The following is a 22,632-nucleotide window of genomic DNA, read 5'->3' as shown; positions in this document are numbered from 1 at the left end:
GGGAAACATGCGCCCCTTTACAGGCATACTATAGACACCCCCCAGCTAAGAAATTTAAAGGTATATTACACTTTTATTGTTTGACTTTAAGCATTATTAAAATCACTGCTCCTGAAAAAACGGCCATTTTTAAAACTTTTTTTTGCATTGATCCATGTCCCCTGGGGCAGGACCCAGGTCCCCAAACACTTTTTACGACAATAACTTGCATAAGCCTTTAAAATTAGCACTTTTGATTTCTCCCACAGACTTTTAAAGGGTGTTCCGCGGCATTCGAATTTGCCGCGAACACCCCAAATTGTTCGCTGTTCGGCGAACTTGCGAACAGCCGATGTTCGAGTCGAACATGAGTTGGACTCGAACTCGAAGCTCATCCCTACTGAACACCTTTGGGATTAATTGGATTTGAACCCATTAAAAAAAATTTTCTTTTTTGTAATTTGAACAGGTGCAAATTCCCACAGACATACTTTAAAATCTTGTAGAAGGACTTCCCAAAATAGTAGAGGCTGGTATAGATGAGGTGTCAAAGGATTTGGAAGAGGAAGTGGTGATGTGTAACTCCCATTTATTGATCATGGAATCAGATTTCTGATAATCTCATATAGGTGTGAGAGTCAGGCGCCCACAAACTTCACACCATATAATATACTTGGAGGAAACCGGAGGAAACCAACAACGTTTGTTGTTGGTGACATAAATACGTTACTGAAAATACAAGTTGCTTGGCTCTCTGTCCTCAATACTTCCCTAGCCTGTCAAGTTGAAAGCCTAACCTGCAAAACTTTTTTTTTAGTTTTGGATAGAGTGAACAGATTGTAGAATGCTTGTCAATTTTTATTGCTGCCTGTGTCCCATTGAGGACATTTGCTCTCTTTTATTTGTCTTGTTTGCCGTTATCATTGAAAGTGAAATTAAAAGGAGTTCCCAAATTTTGGGTTGTCCCCAGAAAAGTAACAGATAGGAAATCTTCCAATGGGGACACTAGTTCTGGTGACCTGGGAGTCCCCAAGACATTCCCTTAATCTGCAGGGATTTTCTCTCACTTCCTGGTTGGGTATGGGACAGAAAATGAAGGCAAATCTCCACAATGGGACACAGATGGCAAAAAAAAATAAAAATTTGACGTGTCCGCTGACAACTGATCTGACAAAATCCGCTGAAAACAGATGGATGGTCATTTTTGTGCCATCTGTCCAGTGGGTCGGATAGGTTGGGATTGGATAAAAATGGACAGTCTGTCCATTTTCTTCCGATCTCCCCACAGAGGAGTGCGGGACTCTGACAGGTCAGTCTCTGCACAGTGAGAGGAGACGGACTTGGCATCAGCGGAGAGATCCCCACTAAGCAAGTGGAGTCCATCAAAATGGATCCACCCCACGTGAAAGGGGCTATATATATATATATATATATATATATATATATATATATATATATATATATATATATATATATATATAGTATATATTACCTTACAAGAAAAGAAAAGCATTTATAAATAGCAAAAACACTACTGCTAATCTCAATAATATTGCCAGGTAAGCAATAAAAAGATGACAAAGCATGGTTTTGTTCACATGATTATACGACCTCATGTAATAAAGTTATATTGATAGCACAAAATTATACGAGTTTCATGCACATAATATCCGCGCCTGTCTTAGCTTTATAGACAAAAGAGATAAGAGCAGATGTACTTTTATTATACTTTCACATAGCATACCTGCCAGTTATGCTAAAATAACTTCTCTGTTTACCCACCCGCCTCCTGTTGAGAGCTATCCCTTCCCACTTCTTTGATGAAACCTTCTCCACTGCTTCCATCGGGTTGACCTTCTCTATAGCCACTAGGAGGCTATTTATACAAAAATGTTTTCCCTTTAATGTCTATTTTAAACTTAATAGGTTGTTTTGCAAGGTGATTGTTTACAAACCCCATAGTAAAAATGTACGTTGTATATTTAAAAAGAAATGAGTTTAACATTCACACTTACTGTAAGGGAATGTGTTTTAAATTACAATGATTGATTCAGCTGCAGTGACTAGTTGGTGAATGTCACATTCACTGCTTTATAAATCATGTTTTCAAACTCATAAGTGCAAACAGACCCTAACAAATGGCTACAATCCCCCAATGTGTGTTACATATCCCGCTAAGTTCTTCATATGAGAATCTCTATGCAGTCACATTTCCAGCTACGATTTAAAGGCAGGCATCGGCAATAAATTGACTGACAACAGTGCTGTCTCTGAATTACTCATTTAGAGATGCTACTAAACAGCTATTCTATAATCATATCACACTATTAAATCATAAATAAATCATGCTGATTTAAAAAGCCATCAAACCTATAAATGTAAAGCAAGCAATAAAACATGCAAAAAGCTTCAGATGCCTACAAAACTTGATATATTCAACATTGTATTTATTTTTGTATAAAGGTTGACACCAACCAAGATATTATTTTTTCATCCACTTTAGGAACATTTCAGACTGGAAAAAGCATACTCTATTCAAATCAAATGACATCAATCCTTTCAATGTACTGTATATCTTTGACTATCAAATGTTAGAATTCAGTATTGTGTAGATAGATAATGACCAAGGAAGCGATGGAAAATCAACCATAAAACCTATAGTTAGCTGTCATTATCAATTTCCACCATAGCCTTTACCACTTAAAAGGTGACTCATACTATTCATGGAGAGACCATAGGAGTGAGCCCAATCCAGCCAGATTTTCTAAATCTTTCCATAAGAATACATGGCTGGATTGCAGAAGTTAGCATGATTACAATCCTAGAGAATAAAGAAGTTGGCGCACACATATAACACACAGTGATCGCACGAAAAACCTGACAGCCTGCCCATACGTGGTTTAAATCTTGGCTGGTCCCTGCTGAACCGACTGAGAATCAAACAATCTATGGCCAGCTTCAAATTATTCTAAAGGATTAACTTTTTTTAATCTAAAATAAGAAATATGTTATACTTACCTGCTCTGTGCAGGTCCCCTGCAGGTGGTCCTGGCCCCTACCCCCTGCCGAGTGCCCCCATAGCAAGCCTTTTGCTATGGGGGCACTCAAGCTGGCACACTCATGAGCCACTTTCCTGTGAAAAGACATTGTTCACACTCAGAGCACTGCTCGGCTCATTGGCTCACTGACCCCGCTCTCTCTTCATTGACTCACTGGCTGGGGAGGATAGCAACAGGAGCCAATGGCTCATGCTGCTGCGTGAGCCAATGAGGAGAGAGAGACCTAGGAGAGCAGCTGCTCTCATGCACAATGCTTGATAGCAATGGGGATCAGGTAAGTATAGGGGGGGGGGGAGCTGGGGAGGAGCTGCACCTAGCAGTTTTTTTTACCTTAATGCACAGAAGGCACACATGTGAAACATCTCCTGACTTCAGAACCACTTTAAGAAAAGGAGGAAGTGAAATAAAATAAAATGTAAATCCACAAAGAAAGCATTTATTTTACATATGCATGTATTGTGATTACAGAGCAGCATGTGTGGTTTAGAGTTGGGAGTGGGTAGAGGTCCACCTCAATGAGAAAGTCTTCTAGTGTTCCATCAAGAATAATAAATGCACAGTAATGAACGCACATCAGTTTTTGTTTTTTTTCCCAAGATGAAAAATGAGATCTTCATTTTAAACTAGGAATTCTTGTACCAATAGAAGTGATTAAAATGTTATGGTCCACAATTGCTACCCCCTGTGAACTGTAACACAGGGGCAAGTAAGAAATGACAAATCCAAAGACAAGCTTTGCATTCATGGTACATTTATTATTCTATACTTGTACCATGCAAACACAGTGCCAAGATGCAAAACCAAGGCAATAGAAGAGAGGGGGCTCAGATCTTTACATGGTACAAAGCAGCAGTGTGTTCTCATGGTTCTGCAGTCTGGATTGGTGTATGTGTGTAAGGAATAAAATCAATATGATACCTAAAATAGTGTCTCAATTCATTGAAATATTCATATACATGATCACTACCTTCAATGTTAGAATGCACAGTACATTGCCTAATATATTTATTAAACCTATGTCACTACATTGCAAAGTATGTTGATTGTAAGTCACTGGACTACACAGTATATGGAATCTATGTCACTATAATGCATAGTATATGGAATCTGTGTGACTATAATGCACAGTATATGGAATCTATGTCACTATAATGCACAGTATATGGAATCTATGTCACTATAATGCACACTATATGGAATCTATGTCACTATAATGCACACTATATGGAATCTATGTCACTATAATGCACACTATATGGAATCTATGTCACTATAATGCACACTATATGGAATCTATGTCACTATAATGCATAGTATATGGAATCTTTGTCACTATAATGCACAGTATATGGAATCTATGTCACTATAATGCACTGTATATTGAATATATGTCACTATAATGCACTGTATATTGAATCCATGTCACTATAATGCACTGTATATTGAATCCATGTCACTATAATTCACAGTATATTGGATCCATGTCACTATAATGCACAGTATATTGGATCCATGTCACTATAATGCACTGTATATTGAATCTATGTCACTATAATGCACAGTATATTGGATCCATGTCACTATAATGCACTGTACATTGAATCTATGTCACTATAATGCACTGTATATTGAATCTATGTCACTATAATGCACAGTTTGTTGAATCTTTGTCACTATAATTCCAAGTATATTGAATCTTTGTCACTATTGTAGCGCTTATCCCCGAAGGAGTGGCTTAATATTTGCTATATCCGTAATTCACGTTTACTACTCAACCCTCGCAGCCCATAGATTTAAAAGTCGCAGTCCTTAATGCAGTCCTTAGTCCATAAACTGGGATGGGAGAAGGACTTCCTTTGAGATGCTCTTTTGTTACATTGTCATCTTTCAATTCTTCATTCAGGAAAACCTGGGTACAATTGCGGGTAGTCAAGAAATCATTTTTAAACAATCTCTTCAATCAGGGACGATGGAAGTAGATTTTATAGAGAATGAGTTGATAAAGAGTCACTCTGAATAACTTCTTCATCAGGATAACTTTAAAAGAACAATCCATATCTCTACATGTGTACTTGCAGCTTCACCGCTACCTCTTTACCACTACTTCCCACCGACATGGTACTTCCAAATTAAGCTAAAGGAGAGCCACTTTGAACAATTCCTCCCGCTTGACTGATTGGAATCCCGGGGCGAGGCCATGTGCCACTCATAAACGATCGATCGACCAGTTTCCTTCCGCTTTGTTGCTACTTCATCCGCAATGATTCTCAATTTCTCTTTCTGGCCCGCTCCTCTCCACGCAGGGGTGGCCTACGACATCCACATCTACACGCGGCAAGATGTCGTCTGTTCCTCCATGAGGACTGGATCTCCACTTATCTCGCTAAGGTGAAGCTCCGTTGGCTCCCCGGAGGGGAAAACCTCCAACCTCCCCTCCGGGAACCAGGCTGACTCTCTTGCTCCTCGGAGCAGGACTGGACTCGAACTCCCGGGCACCATGTGACCCCGCATTTTATATGAGAGTCCCGGGATTACCAAGCAAATTAATGATTGGCCGAGACCAACACATAAACTACCTGTCACTCAAATATGGAAATCAACAAAACAGGCCTGCTGCAATGGCATCAGCCTGTCTAAATTTACCTGTCATAGAAAACTAACAAGAAAGGTCACCTACTTAAAAGTTGGTGCCTGCTACACTATAATGCACAGTATATTGAATCTTTGTCACTATAATGCACAGTATGATGAATCTTTGTCACTATAATGCACAGTATGATGAATCTTTGTCACTATAATGCACAGTATATGGAATCTATGTCACTATAATGCAGAGTGTATGGAATCTACGTCACTATAATGCACAGTATATTATTATTATTATTTCAGGTACTTATATAGCGCCGTCAATTTACGCAGCGCTTTACATATATTGTACATTCACATCAGTCCCTACCCTCAAGGAGCTTACAATCTAAGGTCCCTAACTCACATTCATACATATTAGGGACAATTTAGACAGGATCCAATTAACCTACCAGCATGTCTTTGGAGTGTGGGAGGAAACCAGAGCACCCGGAGGAAACCCACGCAGGCACAGGGAGAACATGCAAACTCCAGGCAGGTAGTATCAAGGTTGGGATTCGAACCAATGACCCTTCTTACTGCTAGGCGAAAGTGCTACCCACTGCACCACTGTGCCGCCCAGTATATGGAATCTATGTTACTATAATGCACAGTATATGGAATCTATGTTACTATAATGCACAGTATATGTAATCTATGTTACTATAATGCACAGTATATGGAATCTATGTTACTATAATGCACAGTATATGGAATCTATGTTACTATAATGCACAGTATATGGAATCTACATCACTATAATGCACAGTAAATGGAATCTATGTCACTATAATGCACAGTATATTGAATCTTTGTCACTATAATGCATAGTTAATGGAATCTCTGCCACTATAATGCACAGTATATTGGATCATGTCACTATAATTTACAGTATATTGAATCTATTTCACTATACTACACAGTATTTTAAATCCATGCCACTATAATGCACAGTATGTTGAATCCATGCCACTATAATGCACAGTATGTTGAATCCATGCCACTATAATGCACAGGATGTTGAATATACTGAAAATACAGCATTATGGTCACTGGATGGAGCGGACGATCAATGAAGATAATTATAGTACAAACAATATGGCAATTAATTGTGGGGCCCATGTAACTGGTTGAGATATAGTAAAGTAAATGTTTAATAAGTAAGATAGTTGGGGGTTTACGTATGAAAATCAAAGTACATGCACAACACACTAAACTCCATTACAAAAAAAAGTAAAAAAATGTTTTATTTTTTAATAGACCAAGCTGTCAAGGTAAAGTGGCAGGTATAGAGTTCAGACAGACCATTAAACACTGACAGGGGTGCTTGCATTGGTCAGTATTTTTCCCATTTAGGTCCCTTTTCTCACATGCGCAACCTGAAAGTCGCGCGATTTTGCCAGGACTTGAAGCAATGCCAGTGTAGTCTTGAGGCTGGGTTCACACTGGTGCGACGTGAGACCCCTTTATTGATCTGCACTGGAATCAGATCGCATGGGTGTTCACACCCTATTCCTCCACGATTTGGCAGCTCGCACTGCAATCTGCGACCCAATCTGGGGGTATCATTAACTTTGCATTGACACCCACAGTGGTTTGCAGATGTCAGTGTGAACCGCCGACAGGTGACATGCGATACGGGAACCAACACTGAAATCACACTGGTTCCCATATCGCATATATGTGAACCGGGACTGAGGTCTATGGATATCAAAGTCAGACCAAAAGGAATGCAGGAATACTTTGAAGTAGCTGCAACTTGAAGTCACACAGATATTAATGGTACTCATTGGAAATCATGGGGTACGACTTGTCATGCAACTTTGCAGCCCCAAGTCGCAGGACAAGTCGCACAAGTGTGAAAGGGGCCTTAAATAAAATGTTTATCCCAAAAGGAAAAAAACTGTTGCTGAAAGTTGAACTTTAGTCAAAAAATGATTTCCTGCTAGATCATACAGGCTGGCCCCTTTTGAAGCTATAGCTATGCAAAACATTAAAAATAAGTGTTTATGCTGTTTAAAATCCAGTAATATGCTGTCACACCCTGCTCTGCACATGCTGAGATTCTATTTCTTCGCTAAGGTGTCGTAAATGTAGAAGCCGATCTGCTGACAGCCTAAAGATTTATTGCTGCTTAGGGGCTCTGGGCTTCACCAAAATGGCAGCCTCCAGCGAAAAAAGAAACAGGAACTATGTTGGAGGTAATTTACAGCACACACTAATTTTGGTAGCATAATTATTAATGTGGAATGTATGTTCCTTGCTAAAGAATAATCATTTTTATAAAGGTATTATGGGTAAACTTCCTCTTTAAAGGATAAGTTCACCTTTATACAAAAAAATAATAAACGCAGATTTGTTTGCAGGTAAAAAAAAATATGCATTTTCTGTTTTGGGAGCCTGTAAAGCATTGCACCAGCAATCAGCAGATCGCTGGTACAGTGCAGACCTGTCAGTGTACCTCGTACGGGCAAGCAGATACTCACTGACAGGAAGAATGAATGAACTACCCATGCACTCAGCAGTGCTGTGGTAGTTCATTAAGAACTACAAGCCGACAGCCACAAAGCTTCCCATTCACAGAGGGCTGTGAATGAATGACGTGGCTGGGCGGAGCCAAAGAGTGACAGCGGGCCCAAAGAAGATGTCCGCCCGCTGTCACTGGGGAGAAAGGGGAGAGGGGGGAATGGTTGCAGCTGCTGGAACATGCTACATGTTGCACTCTTAGGGCCCTTTCACACCGATACGTTTTTCCTGTGTTTTTTCCTTGCAAGAAAAACACAAGAAAATTGTTTCCTTTTAAATCCTATGGGACTTTTCACACCACTGTGTTACAGGTGCAGTGCGTTTGGAAAACTCCTGCATGCTGCATCTTTGGTGCGGTTTTGAAAAATGCACAAAAAAATGCAGCTTCCATTCAAAATGAATGAAGATTGCGGCAAAATCACAGTAAAATTGCTGTAAAAAATGCACCACAATTTGGCTTTTTGGTGCATTTTTCAGTAACGTCCATTTTTCACACGCGCAGGCAACCCAAAAACGCACAGCAAATACATCTGAAACAGCAAAATCACAGTAAAAATGCATATGTGTTTTTACTGCGATTTTGCTACAGAGAAGTGTGAAAGTACCCTTAATACAGGTGGAACATGTAACATGTTCCAAAAGGTGGATTTATCCTTTACGTCCAGTGAGAAGGAAAGAAAGCGCAGCGCTGCTGTTCTCGGACACAGCGCTGGATTGGGATCAGGCTTTGGTAAGTATTTAGAGGGGCTGGGCAGCACAAAAATAGTTTTTTACCTTACTGCCGAGAATGCATTCAAGGTAAATAAACCTTTAGCCTTTACAATCACTTTATATGACTAGCCTCAGGAGATACACAGTGATAAAGCAAATCCACCCACATAAGCTGTACCTGTTTATCTGCAACCCTCTCTTCTCTACAGTCTTGTATAGGACACAAATCAAAGGGTATTTCTGAGCTTCCAGAAGGTGGCAAGAGGGGATCTGACATCACACACTGCTTAGCACATAGTGGAGTGTAATCTGACACCTGTGTGAAGGGAATGGAAACACCCCCTCTGCACAGTCTCATAAGGAAACATGCACAGCCGAGGCTGTCAATCACGTATGTATTCTTAAAGCAGTATTAAACCTACGACCATAAATGTAATATATTGCAGCTTACCATTCATTAGATGTGGTGGCTGCATTTGTTTTTGTATAGGCTTATTCGTTTTCCGTGGTAAACTGGCCAGTAAACACACCTCCCGTATTAGAGTGCCCCCACTCTGGATAAACGAGCACAGGGACACATTTGTACAGCAGTATTGTCAGTCTCGGGGGAGGGGAGTGTTAGATGTACTAGCAGATTTAAATATGCCAACAAATTGAAACCAAACTCCAGCTAATACTTTATAAGCAGTTACAGCAAACAGTTTATTCTTCCTTTTGGGATAAAGGTTTTACATAAATAAATAAAAGCTGATAATTGGAAGAATAAGTGAACATATTGTCCCTGAAGTTGTGTTTAAAGCAGAGAAAAAAAAAATGGGCAAGCGTAGATATTTAAAGTGCAAGTAAACCCTCCTATCGTTTTCAGCCAAGGAAGCTACCATCTTTGCCTCTGTTTAATCTACAACTGTCATGATGCTGCACATGTGATCAGTTATGACACCAGCCATTGGATGGTTTGAAAGTTTGGTTGAGAGAGCAACAAATGGGAGTGCTACATTTCCGGCATGTGTCCCGGAAATTAAACTGTTTTATGGATGGGTTTACTTCCTCTTTAAGCGACTTTGACAAGGGCTAAAGTCTAATGGCTAGACAACGAAAACTGCAGCTATTGTGGGATACTCCCGATCTGCAGTGGTCGGGACCTACCAATAGGAAAACCAAGCAAACCGGCAAAAGGGTCATGGGCGGCCAAGACTCACTGATGCACGTGAGGAACGAAGGTTGGCCCGTGTATTTCAATCCAATAGAAGAGCTACTGTAGCTTAAATTACTGAAAAAGTTCATGCTACCCTGTTTCCCCAAAAATAAGACCTAGCGTGATTGTCGGTGATGGCTGCAATATAAGCCCTACCCCCCAAATAAGCCCTAGTTAAAGTCCTTGTAGGTCTTGTTTTCAGGGTAGGACTTATTTTCGGGGAAACAGGGTAGGGCTTATTTGGGGGGTAGGGCTTATATTGCAGCCATCACTGACAATCACGCTAGGTCTTATTTTCGGGGAAACAGGGTAGTACCGATAAAAAGGCATCAGAGCACACAGGGCATCGCAGCTTGTTGCATATGGGGTTGTATAGCCGCAGACCGGTCAGGGTGCCCTTGTTGTCCTGTGTCCATAGCCAAAAGTATCTACAATGGGCATGTGAGCATCAGAGCTAGACCACAGACCAACGGAAGAAGGTGGAGAGTTTGAGGTGTTGACTTTGCCTCTGAATTTGTCAGATCTCAATTCAACCAAGTATCTGTGGGATGGTGTGGGAAGATATGTTCGATCCATGGAGGCCCCACCTTGCCACTTGTACACACGACCGGACTTTCCGGCAGAAAAGGTTCAATGGAATCATTCCATCGGAAATTCCGATCGTGTGTGGGCTTCATCAGACTTTTTCTTTCTAAAATTCTGACGGACCTAGAAATAGAACATGTTTCAAATCTTTCCGATGGACTCAATTCCTATCGGGAAAACCGCTCGTCTGTATGCTAATCCGACGGACCAAAAACGATGCAAGGACAGCTATTGGCTACTGGCTATTGAACTTCCTTTTTCTAGTCCCATCGTACTTTGGTGTGATTGTGTGTAGGCAAGTCCGTTTCAGCAGAACTCCGGTCAGAGTAGACTCTGACGGAAAGTCCGGTCGAGTGTATGCGGCATTACAGGACTTAAAAGGATCTGTTCCTGGCGACTTGCTGCCAAATACCACATCCATGTTTTCACAGGTCAAGGCTGTTTTGGCGGCAAAAGGGGGACCTACTCAGTAATAGCTGGGTGTCCATAATGTTATGGCTGATCAGTGTAAATAGAGGCAAGAACAAACTATAGAAAGATATGCTTTGTTCATTTTCCATTTCAAAGGTTTATAGCCACTTTAAGGATTGGTAAGCTGCAATACATCACATTTTTGTTTTGGTGTTTAGTACCACTTAAAATAGGAACTTCACTCTAGGGCTTCATGCACACCGGGCTTAAAAAAAATGCCAGTTTCCTTGCCAGAATAAAAAATGCTCATATTAAGCATTTTTGTACACAGTTTCGGCGAGTTTAGGAGAGCTTAGCTTTTTTTATGCCAGAAAGCTCCTATCAAGAATGCAAACCAGAAGGTTTTTTTTCCTGCTTCTAAAATATGCCTCTAATCGTCCTAATGTGCATGGACACATAGGATAAACAGAGCTGCTTTTACAGGCAAAAACACAAAACTCCTGTAGGAGCAACACATTTTAAGGCTTCATGTACTCTTAAACTACTTTGACTGCCAGCCGCGGGAAAACGCAAAACGCGGCAAAATCGAGCAGAGGTCAAAACTTTCCTATCCTGAACTCGGAAGAATCGCGTTCAGGATAGGAAAGTTTTGACCTCTGCACGTTTTTGCCATGTTTTGCGTTTTCCCGCGGCCGGCAGGAGATTAGGGGAGGTTGAACCTCCCCTAACCGTGGCAGCTCCTAAACGATCCTAAAAGCCTATGTGTACATGGACACATAGGCTTTTATGGAGTTGAGTTTAGGAGCTTTGGCAAAAAAAATGCCAACAGCTCCTAAACGCAAGTTTAGGGGCTGCTAGTGTACATGAAGCCCAAGCCAGTGTGCATGGAACCAAAAAGTGAAGTCCCACTGGCTTTCTCCCTTCCCCCCAGCCTGTAACTAAATTACAGCTGTTGTATCCTCAAAAAGTCATGGCCAGCTCCCATATCAAAGATGGAGGCATCAGCAACCCACAGCGGTAGGAAGAACCATCTGCGGTAAGACACTGGACCCCAGGCACTAGTAAGCACCGGATTTTTAAAAGTCAGCTGCTGAAGTTTCAAACTGAAGTTTCTCTTTTGTACATTATTTTTATTTTCTGGCCATGCAGTCAAATAATATTTTTGTAGGAAAGTTTGGCTTTAAGTGCCTGTTTTACACTCTTCAAGTAGCAGCTTGGTGTAAAAAAAAAAAAAAAACATCTGTAAAGTCAGCGGTGATCTGAAAAGTTCCGGGAAACACATTCTTTAGCGTTTCTTAACTTTAATGTAAATAAACATCAGGGATCTCCCTCCAGACTGCATGGTCTACAGGCTCCAAAGATTAGATAATAATCTGGGAATATATAACTAGCCTCTGGCTAGAGCTACATTAGACTTTTTTTTTTTGTAGTCTCCTAATTAATTGTGACACACTTTTGTCCACTACTTTTATCTACTATAGAGATTTACATAGAATAACAATATCATTATGAGATACCCAGTACTTCAAGGTAGAGCTACTTTTTTTTTTTGTCAGATCTGTAGGAATGGCTCTTATTAGGATCTGATACTTAAAGCGGAGTTCCAGGCTAAAATCAAACTAGGTTTAAACCAAATCAAGCAACCCACCGCTCTCCACCCCTCGTTTTTAGATGGCTGGCCTTTTTTTTTTTTTGGTGTTTTGTACCTTTTTTGACGATTTTCCAGCAGGACTTCCGTCCTACCTCGCTGCGGTGAGGTATGTAATCTCCGGATTTGCATTGGTCCTCCCCCCCCCCTCTACCTTCCGGGGCCTGTGTGTGTCCCAAAAGACGACGGGGTCATTCAGAAAGTGCAGCACAACTCGTGCATTGGCAGTAGGAAGCCTGAAGGCTTCACTGCCGGTTTCCCTTAGTTGCAATGCCGACGCCTGCACCCGAGCCGATGGACATCGCGGGATACCTTGACAGGTAAGTGTCCTTATATTAAAATTCAACAGCTACATTATTAGTAGCTGCTGACTTTTACATTTTTTATTTTTTTTTTTTTTAGGGGCTGGAACTCCACGTTAAAGTAGAAATTCAGCTTAAAACTAACTCTAGATCTATTCGCAGCAACATTCTTATGCCCCGTACACACGGTCGGATTTTCCGATGGAAAATGTCCGATCAGATCGTGTTGTCGGAAATTCCGACCGTGTGTAGGCTCCATTGGACATTTTCCATCGGATTTTCCGACACTCCAAAGTTGGAGAGCAGGAGATAAAATTTTCCGACAACAAAATCCGTTGTCGGAAATTCCGATCGTGTGTACACAAATCCGACGGACAAAGTGCCACGCATGCTCAGAATAAATAAAGAGATGAAAGCTATTGGCCACTGCCCCGTTTATAGTCCCGACGTACGTGTTTTATGTCACCGCGTTCAGAACGATCGGATTTTCCGACAACTTTGTGTGACCGTGTGTATGCAAGACAAGTTTGAGCCAACATCCGTCGGAAAAAATCCTAGGATTTTGTTGTCAGAATGTCCAAACAAAGTCCGACCGTGTGTACGCCCTATTAGACTAACCTATCTAGCCCTGTAAATAAGAAATCGCTATACATACCTTTTCTGCAGCTGCTCTGGTCTGGTCCCACACTGAACTTTCAGTGTAGACGGGTGCAGAAGCCCCATTGAAAGTCTATGAGTGACGTCACTACCCAGCCGTTGTCGGCTGTCTCTTCCACACAGCATCTGCCGCTGGAGACTGGACCAGAGCGGCTGCAGAAAAGGTATGTATAGTGATTTTTGCTTTACAGGGTTAGATAGGTTAGTCTTAGAATATGGCTGCCAGTAGATTTGGAGATAGTTAGGCTGCTACTTTAACCACTTCAATACAGGGCACTTAGACACCCTCCTGCCCAGACCAATTTTCAGCTTTCAGTGCTGTCGCAGTTTGAATGACAATTCAGCGGTCATCCATCACTGTACCCAAACTAAATTTTTATCATTTTGTTCTCACAAATAGAGCTTTCCTTAGGTGGTATTTGATCACCTCTGCGGTTTTTATTTTTTGCTAAACAAATAAAAAAAATTTTGAAAAAAATAAAAGTTTTGCTTTTGTTTCTGTTAAAAAAAAAATTTGTAAATAAGTAAGTTTTCTCTTTCACTGATGGGCACTAATAAGGCGGCACTGACAGGCACTGATACGGCGGCACTGATGAGGTGGCACCAATGAGCGGGCACTGACGGCGGGCACTGATATGCAGCACTGATGGGTGGCACTGATATGCAGCACTGATGGGCATTGATAGGCTGCACTGATAAGCACTCATGGGTGGCACTGGGTGCCACTGATAGGCGACACTGATGGGCACTGAAAGGCAGCGCTGATGGGCATTGATAGGGTGGCACTGATAGGCGGCACTGCTGGGCACTGATACGTGGCACTGATACGCGGCACTGATGGGCATCCCTGGTGGCACTGGCAGTGGTAGGCAGTGGAGTGGGCACTGATTGGCAGCTGCCTGGGCACAGATTGGTATTTCCCTGGGGTCTAGGGGGCATACCTGGTGGTCCAGTGTGGTGGCCATCCTGGTGGTCCTGGGCGGTTTCCCTGGTGGTCCTGGGTGGGATCCGAGGGGGGGCTGTGCTGATAAACAATCAGCACAGACCCCCCCTGTCAGGAGAGCAGCCGATCGGCTCTCCTCTACTCGCGTCTGTCAGACGCGAGTGAGGAAAAGCCGATCACCGGCTCTTCCTATTTACATCGTGATAAGCCGTGATTGGACACGGCTGATCACGTGGTAAAGAGTCTCCGTCAGAGACTCTTTAACTAGATCGGTGTTGCAGGGTGTCCGACTGACACCTGCTCGATATCCTGATCACGTCCGGTCAGGAATATCAAACTACTTTGCCGCCGTCATTTTGTAATAGGGCGGGCGGCAAGTGGTTAAAGTAAAACTAAAAGGCAAAACTTTTTTTTTTTCATTTTAGATAGCGTAAGGATTATATCTCCCTTGTCAGACTTTTTTGCTATCTGTGTCCCATTGAAGAAATTTCCCTGTCCCATAGCCACAACAGGAAGTGAGAGGAAATCCCTCCAAAAGTAAGAGAATACCTGGTAGTCCCCAGAATTAGTGTCCCCATTGAAAGATCTCCTCCCCTCTATTAATGTTCTGGTGACCACTCAAAATTTGGGATTTTCTTTCACTTTAGTGTAAATCTCCTTAAAGTGGTTGGTAAGGCAGAAGGTTTTGCATCCTAATGCATTAAGATACAAAACCTTCTGTGTGCAGCAGTGCCCCCAGCACCCCCTAATACTTACCTGAGCCCCATCTAGATCCAGTGATGTTGCAGGCAGGGCTGCCGATAGAAATTGCGGGGCCCATACAGACTACCTGACAGGGCACCCCAAGAAAATATTAAAGCTACATTTCACTAAAAATACAATAAAATTATTAGCAGACACAAATACAACATAACTCACAGAATTCCTGCTAAATCTTAAGGCCCCTTTCACACTTGTACGACTTGTCCTACGACTTGGGACTGCAAAGTCGTACGATAAGTCGTTCCCCATGATTTCCAATGACTACCATTCATATTAGTACGGCTTCAAGTCATGCCAACTTCAAAGTAGTCCCTGGTGAGGGAAGACTGTCTCTTTCTCAGCAGATAAAAGCTGGCAACAGGGAGAGGGGGAGAGACCAGCTTTCAGCTGCTGGAGGAAGAGAGACACAAGAGTCATCCATTACTAATCCACCTCCATGTGTGGGCCACCCTGTGTGCTTGGCCCCCCTACAAGGGGACCGGTGGCCCTCCCCTGTCAGCGGCCCTGGTTGCAGGAGTGTCTCAGCTGCCCAGGACACCCCCCTATTGGCTGAGACAGCAGCGCGGCGCCAGTTATAAGCGCAGCAGTCATTTATTTATTAATATTTTATGTCACACTGTATTTGCCCAGCGGTCTTTCAAACGCAATTTTTTTATGGAAAAAACACACATTAACTACTTCAATACAGTGCACTTACACCCCCTTCCTGTCCAGGCCATTTTTCAGCTTTCAGCGCTGTCACACTTTGAATGACATTTGCGCGGTCATGCTACTCTGTAACCATGTGAATTTTTTATAATTTTTTTTCCACACAAATAGAGCTTTCTTTTGGTGGTGGTATTTAATCACTTCTGGGTTTTTTATCTTTTCAAAACAAAAAAAAAAAAGGAAGACTGAAAATTTTGAAAAAAAAATAAAAGTTTTTCTTAGTTTCTGTCAGTAAATTTTGTAAATAAGTAATTTTTCTCCTTCACCGATGGGCGCTGATGAGGCGGCACTTATGGGCACTGATTAGCTGGCACTAACGAGGAGGCACGAATATCCCGTACCTATGGGCACTGAGGGGTGGCACTGATGGGCACAGTTAGGGGGCACTGGTGGGCACAGATAGGCGGCACGGATAGGCGGCACTGATGGGTAGCATTAATGGGCAGCGGTGATGGGTATTGGTGGGCAGCAGTGATAGCCAGCACTGACTGGCATCACTAATGGGTACTGATTGCTGGCACTTGTGAGCACTGTTTGGTGGCACAGGTGGGCACTCACTGCTGGCACTGGTGTGCACTTTATTGTAATCAGAGCACTGATTATCAATGCCCTGATTACATTCCTAGATGTCCTCTGTGAGGAGATGCCGCTGATCGGCTCTCCTCTCCTCACACTCTGTCAGTGTGAGGCGAGGAGTGCTGATCACCAGCATCTCCGTATTTACATGTGACCCGCTGTGATTGACCACAGCAGATTACATGGTTAAAGAGCTGCGGCTCTTTACAGAGATCGGGCTTGCGCCATGTCCTAGCAACAAGGCGTGGCCGTGATCGCCACGCTGCGCACTCCCGAGGGCGCGCAAGAGCAGCCGTTCTGGGCGCTGTCATATGACGTCCACCCTGAACAAGAGCCGCACTGCCCTGCTATCATTTGCCGGTGGGCGGCGGCAAGTGGTTAATGAATAGGAAACCAAACAGTAAAGTTAGCCCTTTTTTTTGTATAATGTGAAAAATTATGTTACACCACGAGAATCGTGATCTTTATTCTAAGCAAAAAAAATCATGATTCTCATTTTGGCCAGAATCGTGCAGCTCTAGTCTATTTTAGAGATTTTGCAATGTTGAGAATACAGTTATTAGGGTGATTGACACTGCAATAATGAGTCTATAGCATTATTACCATTTGATCTAAAGTGGAAATGTCGATCATGTTTTTACTGCACTTAGCATATCTAGCCTCATTATCTTACCATGGTCACCAAAAAATAATGTGGTGCAGCATTTAATCATAAGTGCCTCTGCTACAGGAAAAAAAAAAGTTTATTTAAAATCTGCTGGGTCACAGTAAAAGTGTAATGATTTGTATGCCACCTCTTGGATTGATGTTTGATTTTTACAATTTATACATATATACATGACGGGAAGTATAGTTTTCACTATAATTCCGGTGCTTTGACAAAAGATTTTCGGATCTTCTACACATAGGCCGCACTCTCTTCCCGTCCATTTACCAAACGCCTGTGTTCTGTGAACCCATTCCCAGAATACAAAGCACTCTACGAATGGACAGTTTTATTTACTTTGTACTTTATGAGGTTTGTGCATCACATAGTACTGGATTTGGAACCTGTTTAGACTCTCACACAGGAGTTTGCTTAAAGGCATAACTCACCTTTACCAAAAAACGGCCTATGCTGAGGTGTGTGTAGATAAAAACAAACTGTGCAGCTTTGACCAAAGTTGAATAATGCCCTTATTATAGGTGTAGGCCATTTATGTATCTCCCGAAGCCTGACTGAAAAACTCCCAGAGATATCATCATCATCCGGTCCTGCCTTGTTGCAAGGACATTGCTATAAGACTCCCAGCTGTTACTATTCACTCCCACCATAAAAGGAGCAAGCTCTCAGAGCTCCCGTGTCAGGGACGAGAAAGCACGTGCGAGGGGGTTTGAATCAGAGAATGAGCTTGCCTTTGGATGAGAAGACCTGGCTCACAAATTATTGAGTTTTAGCTAACCCCAAAAAGTGTTCAACGGATTTGAGGTCAGGGCTGTGTGCAGGTCACTGGAGTTCCTCCACACCAAAGCTTTTCTTTATGGGAATTGTGCAAAGGGGCAGGGGTACAGGCACACTATACCAAGAAGTTTCACCAAACTATGCACAATGCTGGAAGTGAGCAATTATCCAACGTTATCATTTTTTTTACCTCTTGCTGTAACATGTACAAAACACTTGAACCAGACAATCTGGAGGAAATACTAGTGTGAAGGAAGATTTAAAGTGTTACTAAACCCAGGACCCTGCATTCACAATATCTGGTCTCCCAAAGTACACAGAACATGGAACTGCAATAGTTTTAGTAAATATAAACTGCTAAATAGCTTTTCTCATTAGCAGTTAGAGCAGTCTTGTGACTTCTACCCTGTTTCCCTGAAAATAAGACCTAGCGTGATTGTCAGTGATGGCTGCAATAAAAGCCCTACCCCCTAAATAAGCCCTACCCTGTTTCTCTGAAAATAAGACCTACAAGGACTTTAACTAGGTCTTATTTTCGGGGAAACAGGGTAGGGCTTATTTGGGGGGTAGGGCTTTTATTGCAGCCATCACTGACAATCACGCTAGGTCTTATTTTAGGGGAAACAGGGTATGAGTGTCTGGTTAAAGCTTGTACGAGGAGTTTTCATTTTCCTCTGACTGTTCTATGAGGCTGCAGGACCTCTGACCCTCTCTCTGGACAGTGCTGATTGGCCCTGTGCCCATTACATGCACTCTCCCAAGAAAAGAAAACTCTCTAGCAACACACACCAAACTGAGCATGTGCAGCTTGTCCCCTAGCCTCTGTTGTTGAAATCCTCCCACCATGAGCTGCAGTGTCTGGGAGGGGGGAGCATGCGAGACTCAAATGAGGGAGGATTTAGCTCAGGTAGGGAAAATAAAGTATTTATTTACTTTATAAGGGCTTGTGCAGGACATGGTAATTGAATTTGTTACATGTTTAGACTTTCATGCAGAGGCATTCCGTTGTATGAAACTATTTATTCATAAAACACAGAATACAGCGATGTAAAATGTTGTGTGTATTGTTTGTTAACTAAGACTATTGTTACTTCTTAATATAACTTATGAAGATCAGTTCACATTTTGGAGAGCCATTCATGCAGGAATCAGGAGAATTCCTAAGGACTTCATCTTTTCTCACAAGTGTAAACACTAAATGGAAAAACAGAAGTGTATTTTTTTTTTTTTTTAACTGTAGTTATAATAGATTTTTGACAAAGCTACTCATAAATAATAAAAATTCTATTACATAATGACCTTGTTCTGTCCCAAAAGCCACCTGAGACACTTTGTCGGGTGTGATGTGTCAAAGAGATACAACCTTTGCTGCATATTTAATCAGGAGACCGCTCTTGAATATCATTTTTGACCCGAATTAGAAAAGACATAGATTTGATAGCTTACGCCCTGCATATATAAAAAGTGACAGTAATGTTTCAATTCTAAATTTTCCACTCGGCTAAATTAATCAAGGTATCCAAGCTCTCTGACTGCACCACAGAGCCCAGGAACAGCGGTGTGCGGCACTGAAAGGGGGGGTCCCACTTCCACAACCTGGAAGTGATCAGGCAGCTGTAGAGCTGCTGGGATCACTTCTACGGGAAAGCCTATGTCCAAATGCAGCCCATGATCCTGGAATCACCACTAGTTCTTGGGGGTGTACGGGTACATCTTAAGGATTGGAAGTGGTTACAGAGGAACTTCATCCTTATTTGCTTATTTTTATTTATTGCAGGAACGTATATAGCGCCATCAATTTACACAGCACTTTACATACATGTTTTACATTCACCAGTCCCTGCCCTCGAGAAGCTTGCAATCTAAGGTCCCTAATTCACATGCATACATCATAAAAATTGCAACAAAAGCACCTTTAGAAACATTTAATCTTTTTCACCATGGGCAGATAAAGCCATCTCCCTTTACTTCCTGGAACTCTACCTGAAACTCTTGGTCTACTTCCTGGAACATGTGACTGTGGACATCATTTGTAGCTATCCCAGGATTCAGCCTTGAGGCCCCGGTTACATCACCAGTGCCTTCCTGAATGAGGAAGAAGAAAAACAGAAATTGTAAGTTGACCACTTGCCGCCAGTACATTTACTGTGGGCAGGCGGCAGCTACAGGCTAGGCAACAAACCTGTATGTCACCGCCCGTCTCCGGCTTTTTGGGCAGGCATGTGCACACCCCTGCTGTGGCCAATCACAGCACAGAGTTCTTTGTTTACAAACTCACAGAACTCTGTAAGCAGACAGCGATCTGGCTGTTTTTCTCTCTGAAATCATCTCTGAGTTCAGGGAGAAAAAGCAGCCAGATCTGTAAGTAAAAGCAGCACACATTACAGGCACACAGTTAACCCCTTCCCTATCAGTGTCATTAGTACAGTATTATCACTGTATTCGTGTCACCAGCGACGTCAGTGTCAGTTAGTGTCACTCCCAGCCAGTGTCTGTTAGCACCAGGTTGCTCGCCACACTATCACAGTCACACTATAAGTTGCTGATCACTGCCATTACTAGTATAGAGTATGGATCAGTATCTTGATCACGATCAGAACTATGCTAGTATCCCCAATAGTATAGTGTCCCCAAAAATATAGTTTGTTTCTTACCAAAGACATGTAGCAGAATACATTTCGGCCCAAATTTATGTAGAAATTAGTTTTCACTGGATATATTTTAGAACAGAAAGTAGAAAATATAGTTTTTTCCCCAAAAATGTTCGGCCTTTTTACATTTATGTAATAAAAATAAAAAAACCCAGTGGTGATCAAATAACACCAAAAGAAAGATCTATTTGTGTGAAAAGTGTTAAAGTAGCACAATGCTGAATAGCAAAAAATGCTCTGGTCATGAAAGGTAAAACCTTCCGGACGTCAACTGATTAAAACAAAAAAAATGTTTGTTTAACTAATGAATGTAAGAGAATTTCATATCACTATGCAGAGCTGCATGCTGAAGTTATTTTAGTGAAAAGGGGCAAAAGCCCACTTTAACTTTTTTTACTCTATTGAAATCTAAGGGCTAATTCACACCAGCTAGTGTGAGGAGCGGGTTAGCGGAATCTCGGCACATCCCACTGTTCTTTTTTTTTTTAATACATTTTTTAAATTTTATTGAAATGTTACACAATTATATTTCATTAAGTACAATTTGCTGCCGAGTGGTGCGAGGCAGTGGGCTGATTTTTTCAGCGCACATGGCCTGCGCACCACTGTAACACAGTGGCGTGAACAGAGCACTTTGCGTGGTGTGACTGGACCCAAGAACTTTGGCTGGACAAACATTTTAAAGGAAATTTTATAACATCAGCATTGTAATAAAATATAATCAATAGTTATTGTTGACAGTTCAGTATAAGCTTACTTGAACAATCTCCTTTCATGTTAGTGCTGCCAGTCTGCTGGCCATCTTTCTACAACTTCCTGGATTCTTTGCATGCTTTTGGGCTTCTCCTCTACTGTTTACTATTCATTTCTAAGGACTACACATCCCATGGTACCTTGCTGCCTACAATCAGTGATTCCTGTACCGACTGACACCTGACACTCCTCCCGTCAGCACCTCTAGTTCAGAAGGCAGGCGCTAGGAAATGTGTGACACAGTAATATCTATTCAAAGGGCATAGTAAATATGTGTCAAAGAATTCAAGAAAGTAAATGTGTGGGGACCTTCACAAAGAAAGTTTACACTTCCAAGATCATTCAGATTAATAGGAGTAGGCTAGAAATAATTGAAATACAATATGGGAACAAATTAAAATAGAAATATAGACAAAACTTTTCATTTTTTCATTTTCAATAGAGCATCGGAGTTTTGTTTTTTCACCATCTGTGTCACATTGCGGAGATTACTTAATCATTATACTTTAATGATTTAAAATTTTGACACAGATATGTTTTAAAATGATTGCAAGAGTTTGTTTTTTTTTATTTAAAATAAGAAACATATCATACCTCCACTGTGCAGCTTTGTTTTGCACAAAGTGGACCTGAAACTGCTCTTCTGGGGTCCCCTGAAAGCTCCTCCCTGCATCAGATAACCCCCTAGGGGAAGAGCTTCCCCTAGGGGGTTACCTTGCGGGCGCGCTCCCGAGTCCAGCATTCGGCGTCCATAGCCGCCGAATGTATGACTCAGCCCCCCCCCCCCCCGGCGCCTGCGTCATTGGATTTGATAGACAGCAGAGGGAGCCAATCTAGCCAATCAGGACAGGAAACACCGGCTAGAGCTGGTGTGCTCGTCCCCAGTGCGAGAAAAAGAGGGTTCAGGTAAGTAAAACAGGGACACTGGCAGGGCTGCTGCACTGCAAGAGGTTTTTTTTCTATGCATTGAGGTGAAAAACCACAAAGGTTTACAATCCCTTTAAATAAATAAAACGATTTTCATCATTTCAAAATCGTAAACTATTTTTTAAACTGAGAAACGTAAAATTTTTAATACATTCTGCATCCCATCCAAGCCT

At 41.9% G+C, this 22,632-nt stretch overlaps 1 protein-coding gene across 3 annotated transcripts in view; it reads right to left on the bottom strand.

Annotated features, from left to right (window-relative positions):
• PAWR (pro-apoptotic WT1 regulator) overlaps window positions 1-22,632 on the bottom strand; it is a 155,588-nt gene that overhangs the window by 73,366 nt on the left and 59,590 nt on the right. The window contains exon 3 of one of the 3 annotated variants that reach the window (XM_073619997.1): window positions 20,112-20,213. The exons of the other annotated variants lie outside the window; for them this stretch is intronic. Coding sequence (XP_073476098.1) covers window positions 20,112-20,213 — 102 coding nt within the window. The remainder of the gene's footprint in view (window positions 1-20,111; window positions 20,214-22,632) is intronic. 3 annotated transcript variants of the gene reach the window in all.

The sequence above is a fragment of the Aquarana catesbeiana genome, linkage group LG03 (assembly GCF_042186555.1).
Source record: "Aquarana catesbeiana isolate 2022-GZ linkage group LG03, ASM4218655v1, whole genome shotgun sequence".
Taxonomy (NCBI): Eukaryota; Metazoa; Chordata; class Amphibia; order Anura; family Ranidae; genus Aquarana; species Aquarana catesbeiana.
The sequence above is the reverse complement of the archived record's forward strand: the minus strand, read 5'-3'. Positions and strand labels throughout refer to the sequence as shown.